This window comes from Gossypium hirsutum, chromosome A13 (assembly GCF_007990345.1).
Source record: "Gossypium hirsutum isolate 1008001.06 chromosome A13, Gossypium_hirsutum_v2.1, whole genome shotgun sequence".
NCBI lineage: Eukaryota > Viridiplantae > Streptophyta > Magnoliopsida > Malvales > Malvaceae > Gossypium > Gossypium hirsutum.
This window is the reverse complement of record NC_053436.1, coordinates 89,759,183-89,780,443: the sequence shown is the minus strand read 5'-3', so window position 1 is coordinate 89,780,443 and position 21,261 is coordinate 89,759,183. Positions and strand designations below refer to the sequence as shown.

The window sequence follows — 21,261 nt, the reverse complement described above, 5'->3', positions numbered from 1 at the left end:
GCACATGCTCTTCTTCAGTCCGAGATTTGGCGATCATGTCGTTGACGTAGACTTCAATTTCTTTATGCATCATATCATGAAATAGGGTTACCATGGCTCTCTGATATGTTGCTCCCGCATTTTTCAATCCGAACGGCATTACTTTATAGCAAAAGGTTCCCCACATGGTCACAAATGTGGTTTTATTCATGTCTTCAGGATGTATCTTGATCTGATTGTACCCCGAAAAACCATCTATGAAGTAGAAGAGTGAGTAACCTGCTGTGTTGTCCACTAAGGTGTCGATATGAGGCAACGAGAAATTATCTTTCGGGCTGGCCTTGTTTAAGTCTCTGTAGTCTACACACATCCGTAGCTTTCCATCTTTTTTAGGGACGGGGACGATGTTGGCTACCCATTCTAAGTACTTAACTACTTGTAAGAAACCAGCATCAAATTGCTTCTTGACCTCCTATTTTATTTTCAACAGAACATCGGGCCGCATCCTTCGAAGCTTTTGCTAAACTGGCTTGCATTCTTCTTTGATGGGGAGCCTGTGTACCACAATGTCAGTACTTAGCCAGGCATATCCTGATATGGCCATGCAAAGACATCCTTGAACTCTTGGAGTAACTCAATTAGGTCCCGCTTTGTCTCTATGGTGATACAAGCTCCGATCTTTACTTCTCTCATTTCTAGTTCATCTCCCAAGTTCACGACTTCTACGGTCTCTTTGTCGGGTAGAATCTGTTTCTCCTTGTGTTCTACCATCCTTAACAAATCAGGGGATAAGTTACAGTCTCCGTCATCCTCAAAGTCTTGGGATCCCTCTAGATACATATCTCGCTCAAAAGGGGATTCTGAATTAGTAGCAACGTCACTCGCATCATTGATATCTGGAGACCTATTGTAGGTGTGAAGGAAAATAAGAGAATCTAAGAATAATGATATGTGTGGTATGATCATGAATGAAAGAATAAAAGAATATTTGCACGGAATAAGTCAAAAGGATGCATTTCATTGAAATAACGATTCCGAACATAAGCCTATTTCACAAAAGGACACTTGTTACTCCTAGGCCTAGAGCAATAAGTGTGTTTTGGATATTACTCTGAGTTAGTTCTAAAGACTACAGGAATGTCTTCTGCAGTCCAATTATTCAGAACACTTCCCGGCTTATAGGGGCGAATGCCTGACAAATTCTCTACCCCCGTCCCTTCTTCATATGTGGCGTTGATGTCCAAACTCTCCATCATTCCTTCCAAGATTTCATTTCCCGATGTCTTCCGCTCGGAGTGAATGACCCCTCCAGATACAAAAGTCTTCGATATATGGAGGAAGATCATTAGTTCCCATTCGATTTCTCCCCCGCTCAATCACGCTCTCCTTCTTTCTTCCTTCTTCTCAAGTTCCTTCTTTCTTTGTTTCATGTCCGGCTTAAACCCTAACCCAAAACGGTCTTGTTTATCCTTCATCATTGGTACATTACTCCTTCCCTAGAGGTATCTCCCGAGTTCTCTTCCGGGTAGAGCCATTTTTCCAATAGTTAGCCGTAGTCCCATTCTTGTAGTCTCAGATAACCTGGGTATTGGAATCTTATTTCCTTCGGTGATGAACGTCACGTTCACAAACTCAAAAGATCGAAAAGAGCACTCGATTGCTTCATCATTTGCCTCGAAATATGGGGCATCACTGGTTATTGTCGTGATGATGTCCTCTTCAGCATTTATCGTTACTAACCGACCTTCAGTCACTAATTTCAACTTTTGGTGCAGCGATGAAGGGACTGCCCCTGCCGAGTGTATCCATGGTCTCCCCAATAGGCAATTATACGAAGGCTTAATGTCCATGACCAAGAAATCTACCTCATACGTGCTCGGCCCAATTAAGAGGGGTACTTCAATTCTCCCCATTACCTTCCTTTCCGTGCCATCAAATGCACTCACTACACTTTGGCATGTCTTCATATGGAAACTATCCACTGGCAACCTATTCAGCGTAGATAGAGGTAGGACATTCGGTGCAGACCCATTGTCGATCAATACCCCCGGTAATGTGTACCCTTTACAGCGAGTCGTGATGTGCAAAGCTTTAGTTAATCCTCGCCCCCTGGCGGTACCTCATCGTCATTGAAGAATATGAAGTTTCCGGCACTTATATTGTTGACTAAGCGGTCCAGTTTGTTTACAGAGATATCATTAGCAACATAAGTTTCATTCAGCACCTTCATTAATGCGCTGCGATGGGTTTCGGAACTTAAAAGTAAGGCCAGTATCGATATAGCTTGCTGTTTGTGCAACTATTCTATGACACTATATTCGCTGTGCTTTAGAAATTTTAAGAATTCATTGGCTTCTTTGTCAGTCATTGATTCATTAACAGTCGGTTCAGGCTCCGCCGGCTTCTCTTTCTTTTGCTCAATTGCTAATGATTTTTCTTTAACCTGTTCAACTTTTGTACTTGGGGTATCACGTCTTCCGCTGCGCGTATAAAAACCCTCGTCTTGAACTTCCTCTGATGCAATAATCGGGGTCTCCTCTCCCAAGAATGTCACATTGCAGCTATAGTTCCACGGTACCCTTTTGCTATCCTTGTAAGGGAAAGCAACGGGCTTATGGATCACGACCTTTGGAGTAACTTGTGCCCCGGCTTCATTCATTTTCGGACGTGATATGATAACCACTAGGTGGTTGGACACCCTTCATCGATCCTTCTTCGGAGGCACACACATATGTTTCTTCCGGGCTCCCGACATATTTGAAGAATTCCAGCTCCTTATTATCCATCAATCCTTGTAACAAAGCCCTGAGTTCGCTGCATTTCTGAATCTCGTGATCCTCTTGATCATAGAACTCGCAATAATTATCCACTTCTCGAGGTCTGACCCCTGAATTCTGTGCTATCAACCCTTTTTCCACCATTTTCTTCCAAACTTCCTCCAACGGGGTATTCACTTCTGCAATACTCATCTAAATTTCTTTCCCCGAACTCTTGATTATCGCATTTATTCCCTTATCCCCATGGTTAGGTAATGGGTTCTCTGTATTGGATGCATCATCAAATTTCACAATCCCCATGTTGATGAGTCTTTCAACCAATTTCTTGAAAGTGGTGCAATTTTCTATCGAGTGTCCTGTGGCTCCCGCATGGTATTCGCATTAGGCATTTGCGTCATACCATTTGGGGTATGGAGGTTGCATTGGCTTCAGATAGAAGGGAGACACGACATGTGCATCAAATAAACTCTGGTCTAACTCCTTGTACGTCATTAGAATGGGCGTAAATTGAAGTTTCTCCCTATTTTGTTTTATGTTGGGCTCTGGTCTGGGTGGGCCCTGCTGTCCAGTAGTTGTCGACCTTGGTTGGCTTACGGTGATCGATTTCGAATATGAGCTCACATTATTCACCTCATGCTCTTTCTTTCTCGGCGCTGACCTCTTAGCGTTTTCCCCAGCCTCTATTTTCCCACATCTTATGGCATTTTCTATCATTTCTCCAGACATTACTATTTCTGAAAAACTCTTAGTTGTGCTACCCAGCATGTGGTTAATAAAAGGTGCCTTCAGGGTATTGATGAAGAGCATAGTGGTTTCCTTTTCCAACAGAGGGGGTTGGACCTGTGTGGCCAGTTCTCTCCATCGCTGGGCGTACTGCCTAAAGCTCTCATTATGCTTTTTCTCCATATTTTGTAAGGTGATTCTATCAAGGGCTATATTCGCCACATGACCGTACTGCTTCATGAAAGCTTGTGCTAAATCTTTCCATGAACTGATCTGGGCGCGACTCAGTTGGTTGTACCATCTAGAAGCGGCCCCAACCAGACTTTCTTGGAAGCAGTGAATTAATAGTTGGTCATTGTTGACATGGCCTGCCATTCGTCTGCAAAACATAGTGATGTGAGCTTCGGGACAGCTAGTCCCGTTGTATTTCTCAAATTCCGGAGTTTTGAACTTAGGAGGGAGTACCAGGTCCGGAACTAAACTTAATTCCTTAGCATCGATTCCACCACGATAGTCGGTGCTTTCCATTTCTTTAAATTTTTCTTCCAACCATCTACACCTTTCTTCAAGCTCTCTCGAAAGTTCTACCCTTTTCTTTTCTGCTTCTGTTACTTCATCAAGATTGAGGACCACAGGGTTGGTTGGGTTGTCCCCCGGATTAGAGCCCGAGCCGGCCTAATAATTCATCGGTACTGAAACACCGGCCTGAAATGTTTGGGGCCTAATTGTGACTGATGGCCTTCTTGGGTACATGTCAGGTTGTGTCTGAACGTCCGCTGGGGCAAAACCCGGAGGGTAGGTAGGATCTTCATTATCTTCTCCCGCATTGATCAAAGGGCTTTTCCATTTTTCTAATCCGCCAGCCAATAGACGAGTTAATTGGTCCATCATGCTTTTCTGAGACTCCAACATATGGTTCCTCATATCTTGCTGGATTTTGGCAAGTTGTTTTTGCATACGTGTTTGTAATTGATCCTGCATCTCTTTTTGCATTTGTTCCAATCTCTCTAACCTTTGATCCATTGCTCTTGTTTTTCCTCTTGTACCGTAACGATGTTCCAGGGTAACTATCATGATTTTTAGGGTTTTTTGTGAGTTTTAGTGCGTGTGATGCAATGCCGATGCATGAATGCAATGAATGCAATGAATGCAAAAAAGCGTTGATTCCAATTCGATTTCATTAGAGAAACTTTTCTAGAAAACAAGTTTCTTTACATAAAATAGATTACATATAAGGCTTGGCCCTGATACTTAAGGCCTTGACCTGCCTAAGAAGCCAAGCTAACTTTCGGCCTCGGTCTGATTCTGACTCGTATTTTAAACTCAGCACATCGGTTTGTACTGCTAATGTTTGCAAGTGGTCAGCCACTTCTCGCACTTGAGTCAAAGCTTCGCCCATGACATAATCCCTACTCCTGGCTTGGTCTTGAGATTGATGAAGTTGCTCCTTCCATCACTCGTTATTTACCTCGAGAAGTTCCATCTGAAGTTCACGATTTTGCAGCACTGTTTTGAGTTTTTTTATATTCTCTTTTAATTCTTTGATTCTGTTCTGACTAGCTTTCAACTCGATTGCAGAGTTACGCTAGCGATACTGATACAATGACCTCTCTAACTCTGATACCCGGGTCTTTAACCCCTCTTTCTCATCTGGCTTTCTGCCAAACTTCTTTTCAGAGCACCTTCTCGAGCTTGAGCATCGCGAAATTTTTCTTCCCACTGGTTGGCTTTGCTTTGTTCTTTTTTAACTTCATGTCGCCACTGTTCAGATGTTCTTCCTAACCCAGCAGTTCTCATTGATCTACGCAGCTTCTTATAGTCCGTTTTCAAACTGTCCAAGTCCTCTTCAGCCTTGTTTTTCCCTTTTCTGAGTTTTTCAGCTTCTAGTTTCTGGACATCGACATCTAACCCTAACTGCATCTTTTCTTCTTCCAACTGCTCGATCCTTTTTTCTAGCTCCAGACTCTTTCTCTCAAAATCTTGCCTGATGATTTCTAGCCCAGAGGGGATTACTTTCAAGTGCTCTTCTATCGACTGAGGATTCCCTTGATCTGATACAGGGATGTTGTCGTTAAGTCTCTGATTCCACCATCAGTCGTACTCAGGAGTAGTCATGGGATTAGCAGTAAATTTTTTCATTCTACGAGTCTGGTTCCAGGCATTTGATATCTCGCGAACTTTCTTTTTGTAATTATTCCCTGTGAACACGAACTCGCACTGGGCTAACCTGTATGTTGGTGGTGTAAATTTTCTGGATCTGTACTGTCTTAATGCAAGCAGAGGTGCGTACCCGACGGCTCCCCATACTCCTAACAAGGGAACCCAATCAAAATCTCCGCATCGGTATAATATTTCATCAGGAACCATCCACGGGGCTCTCCATTCAATGTCTCCCTCTTGTAAGTTTTGGAGAACCATCATCCAATTTTCTTCGGAAACATCATCTCTCCTCGGTGTAGCTACCAACTCTTTCAGTGAAGAGTAATTTTCGGAGAAGATACGATACGAGACCTTTTCCACTTTCCAAAAATGGCTGTGGAACCAAGCTAGCAAGAGCTGTGCACATCCAATAAATCTCCCTTCGCCCACTCTTCGACAAGTATTCAATGATCTGAAAGTTTCAGTTAAGATTGCGGGTACAGGTGTGGTTCCTTTACTAAGCCTGTCAAAAAGGTCAGAAACAACCTCGTCTACATGCCCCAAAGCTTTGGGGAAGATGATCAGTCCATAAATGCTAAGGGCGAAAACATCTACCCTTTTCTTCACATCGGGGTGCGCTAAGATTAGCTCCCTCAGGTTCCTCCAAGGAATGCATTTACCATCTCCTTTTTGTTTGATCCGAGTTGTCACCCACTGTTCGCTCATCCCTGTGATGTTCATCAGCTTTTTTAAAAATACAGGGACGTTAGCAGGTCTGGCATAAATTCTGTCTACCTGAATCTTTGGGCAATGGAGCAAGGTCGTGTATTCTTCTATAGTAGGTACCAAATCTACTTTCCCAAAAGTGAAGCAACTGTAAGCAGAATTCCAATATTGGGCAAGGGCTCGAAACAGGTGCTCGTCTACCTTGACATCGAGCAGATAAGGTAAATCACCGTAATGACAATAGAATAGCTGTTTAACCTCGTCATCCCACTGGCCCCATATTTCTTTCATCTCTTGGAGATTATTCTGAGTTACGCTGATCCGAGTAAAATTCCATAACTCTGACACATACCCCTCGGTAAGACTGTCACCTTTCTCTTGTTGTGTTGTCTCAGCCCATATCCGGACAGCCGCGTTGTCTTCTACTTTATCAAAAAACCTCTTTTCCATGATAAGCTATCTATTTAGGAACCGAATGCGAATCAACACCTTTTATGATGAAAATGCCATGCAAATACAATCAAAGTAAAACAAAGCTAGTCAGTAATTCATACACAATTCAAAGCAAACAAAGAATAATAAATATGGCACTTGCTCAGGTAACCACTAGGATTTCAGAGTGGCTCTATCTAGGGTGGGTTCTTAAGGCTCGCTACATGGGGTTTGGTTCTAGAGTAAGGGTACCTGAACCGGCAGATTCCTTGATCTTCACCCATTATAGGCTCATACAGACCGAGTTCAGTTCAGGGGAATACATTTCCTTATGGCTGCACGGAGATGAAAATCTCACGAAGACATAGGTACGGATGTATCCCGAAAGCGATTCACTATCCTGTACGGAGGTGAAAACCTCACGAAGGAGTAGTTTTTCACTCCCACTTAAAGGGGTGTGTCCACAGCGGTCATGCAATGCAATGTGCGAGGATAAATGCGTAAAAACTTGAAGTGATTAAAGAAAATAGGAATAAAATGATGAAAACCGTAAGAAAACGGGTAAAATACAATGAAAGGATCGTATATCAAAATCAAATTTTTAATTTTCGACAAAAAGACAAGTTAATCAACTTTTGGCTTGACTCTCTTATTTGGTGTCCCCAGCGGAGTCGCCAAGCTGTTGTAACCATTTTTTTTGAAAAACAGGGATCGACTTGGATTTGAAAACTAAATAACGGGAGTCGCCACCAATCATTTTTGACGAGGTGTGATCGGGTCACCTTTAAATTAATCATTTTAATAAAAGTTAAGATTTACTAAAACAATAATTTTTAGTCTACGAAAATCAAAAAATGAGTTCGGGAGTCGGTTACGCACGAGGAAGGATTAGCACCTCCGATACGCCCAGAATTGGTATCTAGTTAATTAATTATTGTCTTAATTGTCAAAAATTGAGAACTTGAAAGACCTTGAAATACAATCCCTCTTTTGTAAAATAAACATTAAAATGTTAAAGACATTCTCGTCTCGAGGCAACGATACGTCATATCCAGTGAGTTAGGATATGGCATCTCAAACTTTTGAGAATGAGCTTGCCTTTTATTTAAAATTGATGTATTTTAGCTTCTTTTAGAAGGATATTCAGTTAGTTAGGGCGAACGAGGAAAATCAAAACCCAATAAGTTAGGGCACGTTTCCTCGAACTTCCGAACACCGAACATTGCCTTTATTTGCAAAAGATCTTATTTCGAGGTATCAAAATGTCATACCCGGTAAGTTAGGGCACCACACCTCGAAGCTCCGAAAATAAGCATTTTTTTAGACTCGTATCGTGATTTAAAAGAATATTCCGTTTATTTAGGTTGAATGAGACAAATCGAGACCCAGTAAGTTAGGGCACGATTGTCTCGAATTACTAAATACGGAATATTTACTTTTATGAGAAAATTATTAATGTTTTGAGTAAAATCGTGATTTATAGTAAACATAAAAGTAAATGAATAATAACATAATGACGGGTGCGATGGTGTCAAAAGCAATAATATGAATAGTTGTAAAAGATGATATAATGACGAGGCTAAACAAATGTAAACAAATATGTGAGGAAAAAAATGAAATGATCGAACACGCAAGCAAATAAATAAATAAATAATGGTAACATAAGATGATAATGAAAACAATAATAATGATATTATGTGTACTAAAGGATATGCATGATAATAAAAATAAGAAGAAATATAGAAACATATATATACATAATAATAATAGTACAATATTACAAGGTACATATGCATAATATAGAATGTATACGCAATATAAAATTACATAGTATATATATATATTAATAATAATAATGCAAACAATGAATGACTTAAGGCTTGATAGAATTTACGAAGGTATAAATAGGTGATGAAACGATAATACCGTGGGTAAAGATATATATAAGCAAAATATGTACGCAAAAATGTGTATATATTATTAGTTAGTGCAAAAGCAATAGTGTATAGATAATTATATAAAAATGTTATAAAAATAATAATATCATAGTGATGGTAACGGAAGGAATAATAATAATAATAATAATACAGAGATAATGATAATAATAAAGAAACATTGTGTAAATATATATTGAAATTAAATATATGATAATATTGAATGTTTATACATAATATGTACGTGAAATACCAAAACAAAGTATACACATAATATATTAAAACATATACATGACCTACATAATATACATGATAGGACACAATATGATATTTACAACATATAAAACTATAATAAAATGATATACAAGATGTAATATTAATTTACATGGGCATAATATGAAGTATAACATATATATTAAAAGTATGTATATATGACACGAATGTATTTAATAAAACAATAATATCAAAACTAATAATAATAATAATAATAATAATATAAATTTATACGTATATATATGTTAAAGATATATAATAAAACATATATTAATATTAATAATACACACAAACATGGGCAAACATGTATATAACGTGGTATTAATATGTGTACAATATGGTGTTAAATGTGCATACATACAATATATATTAGGCATAATAATACATATATAAAACAACTATAAATATATATATTTAAGTATTAATCAAAACTAAAAATGTTTAAATAATAGTAAAATACGTTAATAATAATAATAATACGAAAATAGTAAATAGAATAATGAATAATATGTATAATGAAAAGGTGAAAATAATTCCAAAAACCACATTAATTCTCAAAAAAAGGACTAAATCCGAAATAAACATGAAGTCTTGGGGCCGATCTTAAAATAAATATAAAGGAGGGGACCTTTTTGAATGCGCGCGCGACTACAGAGGGCCAAAAGGGAAATTTACCCAAACCCTTAAAACGATGTTGCTGGAAGGAGGACCAAATTGAAAACGAAATAAATTTTAGGGTCAAATTAAAGTTAAATAAAACTTAATTACAAAACGTGAAAAAAGCGGAAGGGTCTTGAGCGCAATTAGACCCTTAAATAAAAACGCGCGGATCTTGGGAAGTGTCGGAGTCGGGTCTCAGATCAGGGCAGCTAAATGACGCCGTCTCAGCGTTTTGAAGTGGGCACCAAAACGGTGCCGTTTTGGTAGGCTATAAAAGCCTGAAAATTTCTAAAAATTTCATTTTAGCTACTGAGGAGAAAAAAAAGGGGACAAATAGAGGAGAGGGGCGATTCCCGGCCAGGGGGCCGGTCACCAGCCGGTCACCGGAACGCCGTGCGCCACCATCGCCAGCCACCGTGCACGGTGGCCGGAGTTTCGAAAAAGGTAAAATTTTCTCCCTTTTTTGTGTTTTCTATATGTTTGTATTTAGTATATATGCTGTTTTAAAATAGGGTGAAAATTGTATGTACGAATGGATTCAAAAAAAAGAAAAAAAAATGAAGAGAAATAGGGATAAACCTTCGGCTTAGTCTCCGATTGATCTGTTTTTGCTGTGATTCTTGAGTTTTTTGTTTTGTTTTTTTTGTCTAATATTGCTTATTATTTCATCAAAGTGTCTGAATGTTACAATGGTTTTTTGATTTGGCTTTTAAATAGCCATTACATTTCCCTTTTTTAATATCTGTCTATTCTCCTTTTTTTAATGTTGCAGGCGCAAGTAGGGCGGTGGCACAGTGGCGGTGCTTGCAGTCGTCGGTGGTGGATGGGATGGGGAGCATGTGCTGAACGGCTAGGGTTTCCTTAGCTTTTTCTTTTGTTGTGTGTGTGGCATGGGTAGGTTTGGGGTTATTGGCTTAGTGGGTTTTGGGGTTTTGGGCCCAAAATTGAGCTTGTACAATATAACTATATAATATTAATATTAATAAAGTATTACAATATCCATTTACAAGTATATGCATATCATATAATATTAGTATATACTCAATAAATTATACAAAACTTAATAGTATATATTAATAATTTATAAAAATAAATGTTATATATAAACTTATTAAACAAAATTATTTTAAACTAATATTCATAATTATATTATTTATGATAATGATGAACAATTATTAATACACATATATTGATTTTAAAACGATATTAATATAAACACTAATAATATGTATAATATTATCATCAATTATTATATTTGGGTCTAAAAAATATTATATCAAGTATTTATTATTAAATATTTCCAATTAAGTCTAAAAAATTACTGAAGTTTATTTAAATTTATTATATAATTTCATAATCATATTATTAATAAAATGTTATAAATTTTACGAAAAACAAACTAAAAAAATTAAAAGTAATTTAATTAATGCATACAATAACTTCGTGCATTGCACGAGTAAAGAAAACTAAGATCACGTTTGGTTCGCTGTATTGGATTAGAGATGTATTGGATTAGAGGTGTAATGGAATAGAGGTGTAATGGAATAGAGGTGTAATAGCAAATCAACTGTTTGGTTGAATGTAATGGAATAGAGGCGTAATAGTAATCTTGTGTTTGGTTGAATGGAATAGAGGTGTAATAGCATAATGGAAAAAACTAAAATGACTAGAATACCCTTAGCATAAATTTGTTTTGGTAAATGATTATTGTTATCAGGGATTTAAATTGCGGTCGCGGTCGCGTTTTCGGTCGCGTCGCGTTTGTCGCGGTTGCGGACATAACGGACACTATTGCGGTCACTGCGGGTATCGCGGTCGTGAATTTTTTTCAAATTCGCACAACTTACTGTAAAACATAGTAATTATAATTATAATTATAAAAAGTCACTTTTAATGATTTTTAGAGTGTTTTCTAACACTTATGAACCTTTATTAATATGACATGAGAACACAACTTTTATAATCATTAATTATTCTTATATTTATTTACGAATTTTCTAAGAATGTTATATTAACTAATAACAAAGTAAAAAAAAGAAATATTAAACATTTATCATATTTAATAAGTTTGAAAGTTTTTATAAATAAAAGAATTGAGAATTCATACATGAGAGATGTCTTCAATATTTCTTGACAGCTTTGAAGATAGTGAAGATATAAATACGCTGCAAAAGGAAAAAAAGAATAGATAAATTAATGAATAGATTCTCATTAATTATTCCTATTTCCTACCACTTATTCTCATCTCATTCTACTTTCATATATAATTTAACATGCTTCGATTCTTCATTATCTTTTCATAAAATATACTTCATTCATTTATCTAAAGATATATATTATTTTAAATGTTTTAATATCATCAAAATTAAGAACAATAACAAAGGATTTCTTTAAAAAAACATACCTTACAAATAATGATAGTGGCACGATTTAGTTTTCACCAATTAGTGGAATGACGAGGAAGATCAAATCCTTCACCTTCACTTTGGGAGCGTTCTTGACTTGATTCTCTTGGCCTTTGTCCAAAAATATATCCAAAAAAAGCAACATTTTCACCTTGGTTTTCATTCAATTGATATGGAGGATATATTTGAGGAGGAGGATACATGAAAGGTGGAGGTGGGTGATACATTGGTGGAGGAGGATACATTTGAGGCTGGTATGGCACACCATAATTAGGAAATGGTGGATAATAACCATATGGTTGTGGATAAGCATGTGAAGGTTGTTCTGGTGGATAAAAACCTTGAGTGCTAGTAGATGAATCACTATACCCAAGGTTACTAGAACTCGATCTCCTACCACTACCAGATGAAGAGCCTATAGAAGTATGATTCTTGCCTTTTCCCTTTGATGGAGCTCTAGGTTCACTTCTATCTCTCCTAGGTTCAGGAAACATATTTCCATCAAACTCTGATCTGTCACGAAAATGTCCACCAGTGGTACCACCCCCATATTCTCCTCCATACTGACTAAAAGACCTAATTTCACCTCTATCACCACTATATCCGTCATCCTCATCAATTGGACTTAAACCACCACCATCGGGTCCATCGCCACTCTGACTTGGAGTTGAACTAGAACTTGAATGAGACAAAATTTGTTGTTGCGATTGATCAACATCCATTTCATCATCAGAGGTATCCACAGGCAACATACCGGCATTTTCACCATCTAACAATGGATTCTCTTTCTCATGAAGCCATTCTGATAGTGGATCAAAATCTTCAAAGATATAATCAAGGCTGATAGGATTAAAACTAGCATTTATATCATCAGTGCTCATTCTTTGTTGATGCCTCATCTTAAGCCTCATATTATAATAGGTAAACACTAGTTTTTCAAGTTTTTTATACTTTAACCTATTTCTTGCCTTGGTGTGAATATAACTAAATGTGCTCCAATTTCGTTCGCAATTTGATGCTGAAGTTGTTTGACTAAGCACTTTAATTGCTAATTTTTGTAATTCGGGAACACATGTGCCATATATCATCCACCACTCAGCTGTATAATATTATTTAAATTTCAAAATAACTTTAAAATGTACAATATAATTAAATAATATAAATTAAATTAAATAATTTAATTAACTGTTTACCCGGATTCATTTGCTTCCAAGCTCTTTGTGCTTGTGGAGTACCGAATGTCTCATGTTTATCTCTAAATAATAACAACTGCATAAATAAAAGATAGAGTAAAAATAAAAATAAAAATTCTATTTCAAATTATTTAACTAAGTTACAAATAATAGTAGTTGAATCTAACCTGATTAACCATTCTGACTTAAGTATCCATAGAAAGTTCTAATCTTTCAATTACTGATCGTGTACCTTCTAATGTTTCTATTAATACATTCTCAGAATGCTCCACCCCAAATTGAAATTGAGGGTTGAGAAAATAACCTAAGTATAATTTATAAGAATATCATCAAATAATAATAATAATAATATAAAGCTTAAAATAATAAAATATAAAAATAGTTCTTAATTATATGAAATATTTTATCTTACCAGCTGAATGCAAGTCGGAATGCATAAAATTCCATCTATTGTCAATAATCTTTTCATACTCTGTGAAATATCGACAATTTTGTTGAATTGCTCGTTTAGCCCTATCAACAGCCTCATAAATAAAGCCCATCGTTGGTTTTTCATCACTATCCACAAGTCTCAATACTCTTACTAAGGGCTCATAAACTTTTATGAGGTCATTGGCTTTTTTCCAAAAATCTTTTCCCAAAACATTTTTTTTGGCTTCATAAGCAGGCCCTGACTTTTGCTTTCCCCATTTTGATTCTTTAAATTCCTATATATTCATAAGAAAAATTTTAAAATAATATAATTTAAATTATTTGGAACTAATAAAATCACTAAAGGTTACTATATTTAAGTAATTATATTAACTAATTATAAAATACTGACCTTTGAATTAAACATTTCTCTCAAACCTTGCTTTTGTCTTGTTATCTCTTCAAGTTGAATGAAATGAGTTGCAAATCGAGTAAGAGCGGGTCGAAGTATTTGTTTCCCTTGTGTATACTTCTTCATCAAATCAACAGTCCAAATGTGATTGTATATAAAGCAAGTCACTTTCTTTGCCTCATCTAACACTTTTGCTACACTGGGCTTTTTCCCAATATCTTCAAGGCATAAATCTAAACAGTGAGCTGCACATGAGGTCCAATATAGATGTTGTCTTTTCAACATTAACTTTTTTCCAGCAGCTTTCATTGCTGCCTCATTATCAGTCACTATTTGGACAATGTAATTTTCTCCAATTTCTTCTACAACTGAATCTAACAAACGGTAGTAGAATTCAGCATCTCTACTACGGACACTTGAGACATCTACCGATTTCCAAAAAATGGTTCCTTTACTGCAATAAACAAGGAAATTAATGATGTGCATTTGATTCAAACTGTTGGTCCAACCATCACACATTAGAGTTGCACCCAATTCTTTCCAATGAGTCTTTAGTACATTTACCCAATCATGAACTCGTTGATACTCTGACTCCAAATACACATCTGAAACCTCATAAGGTGTTGGGAGCTTTACACCTTGTCCAACTTCTGTTGCCACTTGAATTAAGTTATACAACCATGGAGAGCTTGCTAATTGAAAAGGAAGTCTTTCATATATTATAAATTTAGATACCGCTTCACCTATCTTCCTTCGAAAACTCTTTAAAAAAGAGTCATTGACCTTTGGTTGCTTTGAACTTTTGCTTCTAACCAATTCAGGTATAGCTCCCCTTAAGGTAAACTCAGACTCACCTGGAATAGATTTACTTGTTCTTTCTCGATTATGTTCTCTAGCTGATCCATGAGAAGATCGCCCTTCTTCATAAATGTTATCCCAACCACCAGTACTTCGTCTGAATTCTTCCCTTCTATGCCACTCGTGTTGTGATTGGATACTTTCTCGAGTTGCTTGCCTTATAGCAGAAACCTCATCAATGAATCCCTCATGCTCATCCTCCTCTTCTGTTAATTGAGATAAGAATTCATCTTTTCTCCTCTTTTTGTCTATTTTCTTTGTGTTGCTTTCTTTTAGTATCATCATACTTTCTCTAATGACACCTGTTAATAAAATAAAAATAATTCACACTTTATATTATTATCAATTATATATAATCTTTATTGATAAATTTACAATAACATTTAATAATAATAATAAAGTATCACATACCAGTAACATTAGGGCATGGTGCAACATTGCCGGTTTTATGAGCAATGTGCTCTTTAAATCGTGTTATTCCTCCTTTCACAACTTTACCACAAAGTTTACATACGATACTTCCTCTCGCATTTGGCACTAGAGTTCCAAAGTGCCAACCTATATCATTACTTGGTGCACCCTCCAATCCTTTAGTCGGGAACTCTTCACGTGGTGGCATGCTTTATTTTTATTTATATAAGAAACATAAAATTATATTTAGAAATATAAGCAACTCATTATTTATATTATCAACAATATAATACCAAAAAAAGTAAACAAAATTTAAAGCTAAAGTAAAGACCTAATATTATAGAAATAAATAAATAAATATTGTGTAAAACAATTTAATAATAATAATAATAATAATAATAATGGTAATAATAATAATAATAATAATGATGATGATGATGATGATGATGGTATTAATAATAATAATAACAATAATAAAAATCTTAAAATTAAAAATTATATGAAAGGATATACTATATAGATAAATAAAATGATATAATAAAATAAATGTATTTAAAATATTTAGGTAAATAAATATGAAAAGAAATATAATTGAAATAATAATGCAAAACTAATTAAATTTTAATAATATGGTAATAATAACAAGTAAATAAATAAAAAAATAAAAAAAGGAAAAATAATAATAGTAATAGTAATATTAAATTAATTAATTTAATAATAAAATAGCAAAAATAACAAAAAAAGGGACTAAATCGAACTTAAAACATAAATTTGCGGCAAATCCGAAATAAATAAAACGAAAAAGGACCAAATTGAATGCACAAATAAAAAAAATGGATCAAATGGGAAATAATCCCCATCCTTCAAAACGCACAGCTTCAAGGTGGACCAAATTGAAATACGAAATAAATTATAGAACAAAATTAAAAAAGAAATAAGCTTGATTGTAAATAATAAAAAATAGGAAGGGCTAAAAGAAAAATTAACCCTTCCATTAAAAACACGCGGATCCTAGGAAACGGGTCGGGTAAGTGCACGGGTTAGGCCGAAACGGCGTCGTTTTGGTGCCAGAGTGGCCTGCCCAAAACGGCGTCGTTTTGAAGGCCTATTTAAATAATTTTTTTTTCAGAATCTTCATTTCAGCCATTCTTCAAATAATTTTTTTCCTTTTTCTCTCAATTATCTTTTTTCTCTGTCGTTACCCAGAATCCGGCCATCGACCACCGTGGCAGCCGCCGGTCACCGGCGACGGTGCCGCCGTGCACGTTGGTCGGAAATCGCCGAAAACATTTTAAACCCCCTTTTTTGTGTAGAATATAGATCTAGGGATAAAAATCTCAAAAAATCACTCTATGTTGCAGATTCAAGACATGCAGGTTAGTTTTCTACTTACTTGATCTTGATCTATTGCTTTGCTTGCTGTCCGTGCCTTGTGGTTGTGTTTTTTCACTTGCCGAATTATGGAGAATGAAGAAATATATTTTGCCTTTTCGTCTTTAATCTGACTTTCAGTCTTTTTTACTTTACTTTATTTTACTTTGTTTTGATTGAAAGTTTGAAACTTGACCGATTTTGCAGGTTGGGAGGGAATATATTCCCTTGCCTTTTGTTTTATTATAAAGTACATACATTGATTCTGTCTTTTTTTCTCACTTTTCACTATTCACCTCCATCCACAGCACTTGATTTTTTGTTTTTAATTTACGGAAACGGAAAATAACGGGAATAGTGGCCCGTTATTGCCGCAATTGTCCGTTATCCGTTAAATTGCGGCCGCTATCCACCGTTATCGGTGTGAATCCGCTTCCCTCCGTTATTTTCAGCAATAGCGGTTTCGGTCGGCGGCGCTACCGCTATATAACGGCTGCTATTCTGAAAACGTTCCGTTATTTGAATCCCTGATTGTTATTGTTATTTAAATTTTAATAAGATTATTATTATCAATAATAAATAATTTAATCATATATAAATATAATTATTATTAAATATATTTTAATTAAAATATATAATTTAATAAAATTCTTAATAATTAATATTCTGATATGAATTTACTCAAATAATAATATATGATACTATAAAATATAAATTAACATAATTATTATTAAAATATATAATTTAATAAAATTCTTAATAATTAATATTCTTATATGAATTTACTCAAATCATAATATATGATATTATAAAAGATAATTTAACATAATTATTATTAAATATATCTTAATTAAAATATATAATTTAATAAAATTCTTAATAATTAATATTCTTATATGAATTTACTCAAATCATAATATATTATACTATAAAAGATAATTTGAAATAATTAATATTAAATATATTTTAATTAAAATATATGATTTAATAAAATTTAAAATAATTATAACTAATAAAATTTAATAAGTGAGTAAGAATTGAACTCTAAAAATAAAAAAAACATAACCATATAGAATTGAACTCTAAAAATAAAAAAAAAACATAACCATATTGAATTATCATCAACAACTCGATTGAATTTACAACAATTCTGAATTAAATGGAAGTACTGCCTCAATATCTCACTTCAACTAAAAATATAAAGTAAGAATTCAATAGAAGAAATTCAAGCCAATACAATATCTCTTTCACCCTGCTCTCAACTCCAATTGGCCTTCCATGAAACCAATTCTTCACTTCAAACAAAATAGCTCATCAATCTAGCAGGAAAACAAATACTGTCCAAAGTTGCCATTGAAAACAACCTCTAACTTCATGTGTCCATTCCACAAGTTAAGGGAAAAAGCAATCTCTGCCAATTCTGGATTTATATGATGCATTGATAAATCAGGAAAAACAATCTTTCTGACTCCTAATCACACCAAAAGGAGAAGGGGAGAGTAGCTACTTGAAATGGTACATTTTAAAGTTGCAGTAACAAGGAAATAAGATTTGTCACTTTAACTTACAAGGAAATTAACAAGTATGACAGATAATATTCCCAAGTAAACACATATAAAAGTGAACATGCTAGTGTGGCATAGGCAAACACGAAAAACCAGAGAGGAAGTCAATGATTATATACTTACAGTAGATAAAGATTGATTCAATCAATTCAGGAGAGAAAAAGAGTGCAGTGGCTTATGTATTAAGAGTTTTTCAAGCAACCAGATGAACCTGAAATTAGCATTTCTTTCAGGAAACAGAGTGAAAAAATGAAGAGATGGTTAAGAAAATGTCAACCACATAGATTTGCATAAGCAAGCTGCAGTGTGCAATCCTCCCAATGGAGGCCTGAGCTCCCCTTTGAAATTTCTTCCCTTGGGTTCTGATTGCAATTTAAAATGACAACAAAATCATCATCAATCACTATCCTAAATATCCTGGGACACAAAAATAAACCTTTGCAATTACCATCAGAGTCAATGTATGTAATTGCGGTACGTTTGTCGACTGGGTTGAATGGAAGAAAGTGAACCTCTTTGATGTTTGCACGAGCCTGAATATGCAAGGTTTCTTTCATTATTTGACATGAACATCTAAAAGAATCAAATGAAAAAGAGAACCTTGAAATTGAACATTTTTGTTGTTGTATTACCTCTTTTGGGTCTGCAAGCATGTTAATGATGGCTGCATCAATAGCATCCTGATTTTCCAGTCTGGAGGCTCTTGCTGCTAGCAGAACAACCAAGTCTTTGTCCATATTTTTGCTAAAAACCTTAAGAAAAAGGTGAACATGGCTATTTAACCTTTATCTGAAAATTGAGTCATTGCAAGAACTAGGAGTTTCAAATTTTTGAAGTCCAGCTATTGTACCTCAACAAGGTTCCGATCAACGGTTAGACGATTCAAGGTCAGAGTTCCAGTTTTGTCACTGCATAGAACATCCATTCCAGCCATTTCTTCAATTGCAGTCATCCTTTTAGTAATGGCACCCTAAAAAAACAAACCAAACAATAGATTTATAGACAACGTAGAATAAGTATTTCAGTTTGTCATTGTGCTGTTTTGGATGTTTTAGCTTATTTTTACTGGAAAATGATGCGCATTGAATAAGAGTTGTACCTGTTGAGACAGTCGATGAGAACCGATTGCAAGAGTAACAGATAATACAGGAATTTTTACATGATATATCTTCAGTTATTTAATTGACTTTTATCACTATCAAGTAGAGCACTTGCCTGATCAATTTTAAGTGGATCGCCTTCAAGAAGGCGAGCATCTGCAGGGATGATATCTCTAAGTTTTATGCTAATTATATCTCCTGGTACTAAAATAGCAGCATCTGTCTCTTGCCACTGACCATCTCTGAGAACCTGCATAAAAAATGATTATGAAAATTTAGACATTATTGTATTTGCAAAGGCATTAAAGAAACTTGAAGAGAGTTGCAGACCTTTATTTTAGGAGCCAGACAAGCCATGAGTGCGGCTACAGCATTCCAGCATTGTTTTCCTCAATGAAACTGATTGTTGAATTGATAATCAGAAGGCATATAATCCCTACAAAGTCCTGCCAGTCAGGACCCTCACCCTAAAACAAAACAAACCGCAGAAAGCTATCAGGGTGACCATTCAAGCTTTGAAAAGTATATGGGGAAAGATATATAACTTACTCCACCATTGGCAAGGACAATGGCCATCACTGCTGCAGCTAACCCATGATAATGGGTTCCACATAAAACTTAGAAACTTCAAAAACTTGTTTTCCTGGAGTATGATAAAAAAGCTAGCATTGTCACAGTGCTTCAAACCAAACCAGATAAACTACAGCTAGCTTAGCTAATAGGCTGCAAGGTCTTACTCTATTGCAATTTTATAACTAGAACTACAGATAAATAATGATGATTTAACTGATAATTTGGAACTCTCTATATATATATATCCGAAATTACGGGTGCTTACGGGCTTCTCCTCGAGCTTATTCTGACCAAAAATATGGACTCGAACTTCAGCATCTTCAGATGTAAGTCCTGCACGGGATGTTCTCAGTAAAATAAATGATCGTAAAACTAAATTTAAATCACCAAAAACGTTAAATAAAATAATCGACATTTCTTTTACCTTCTGAATTTCCATTGTGCAGCAGAAGGAACTTCAACAGGAGGCAAACCTTCATGCTTCCAATCGGAAAAAGCATCTAATGCATTGAAACGAATATCGTTGCCGCTTGCGACGTCTTTAAGAGAATCAAACAACTTTCACCGAATATCATTTCCGGTAAAGTGGCGAAGTTTGGAGTCTTTGTTCCCATTGTTGGAGAGCCAATAAGTTGAGAATCAAGCGGTTACCACCATGAAACAGCAACAGGGTCGAGCGGATGAAGAAGAAGAAGCAGTCTGCTAATGAGTGATGAAGAAGAAGCAGATGTGGCGGCAGAAAGGAAGGAAAAATTTATGGAATCAGAAAAATCAGAAGAAGCAATTAGGAGGGTAAAACAGGGTAGAAAAATGGGGAGAACTTAATACGCAGCAAAACAGAGCTTTTCATCCGGAATAGAAATCGGTGGATTTTGGGGATTAGGCTGTAATGGATTAGACCTGTAATAACAATACACTGAACCAAACAATGGATTAAAGGAGTATTAAGTGGGGCCCACTGATTAGGGGTGTATTGGTTTATATTATGGAATCTTTAGAATATTTTAATTTTTCATAAAAATTATATTCTTTTGGATATGTAATTCTTTTATAAGAAAATTAGAAATTTTTGTTTAAAATTTGAAATACTTGTATAGTTTTTTTTTTGAATTTTTTATAAAATCTGAAAAGTTTTTAAAAAATTTGAAATTTTTATTTTTATTTTTTAAAATTTTTAATTATTTGCTAACGTGACATGTAAGATAAAATAATATCACATCAGCAATGAAAATTAGGGTCAATTTGCTTCAAATAAAAGAGTAGGAGACAAAATTGATAAAATTGTGAAGGTAAGGGATCACATTTGTTATTATACCTTG

General features: G+C 35.2%; 1 protein-coding gene and 1 long non-coding RNA gene across 2 annotated transcripts; both read right to left on the bottom strand.

Annotated features, from left to right (window-relative positions):
- Positions 1-12,080: 12,080 nt before the first annotated feature.
- LOC121212326 (uncharacterized) lies at positions 12,081-13,421 on the bottom strand. The gene is made up of 2 exons (XM_041084791.1): positions 13,242-13,421; positions 12,081-13,147 (listed from the first exon to the last, which is right to left on the bottom strand). The coding sequence occupies exons 1-2, from the start codon at positions 13,321-13,323 to the stop codon at positions 12,081-12,083; spliced, it is 1,149 nt and encodes a 382-aa protein (XP_040940725.1). The 5' UTR covers positions 13,324-13,421.
- Positions 13,422-18,902: 5,481 nt separating this feature from the next.
- On the bottom strand, positions 18,903-19,440 carry LOC107889974 (uncharacterized). The gene is made up of 3 exons (XR_005907443.1): positions 19,369-19,440; positions 19,120-19,239; positions 18,903-19,021 (listed from the first exon to the last, which is right to left on the bottom strand). It is a non-coding gene; the product is annotated as an uncharacterized lncRNA (long non-coding RNA).
- Positions 19,441-21,261: the final 1,821 nt, after the last annotated feature.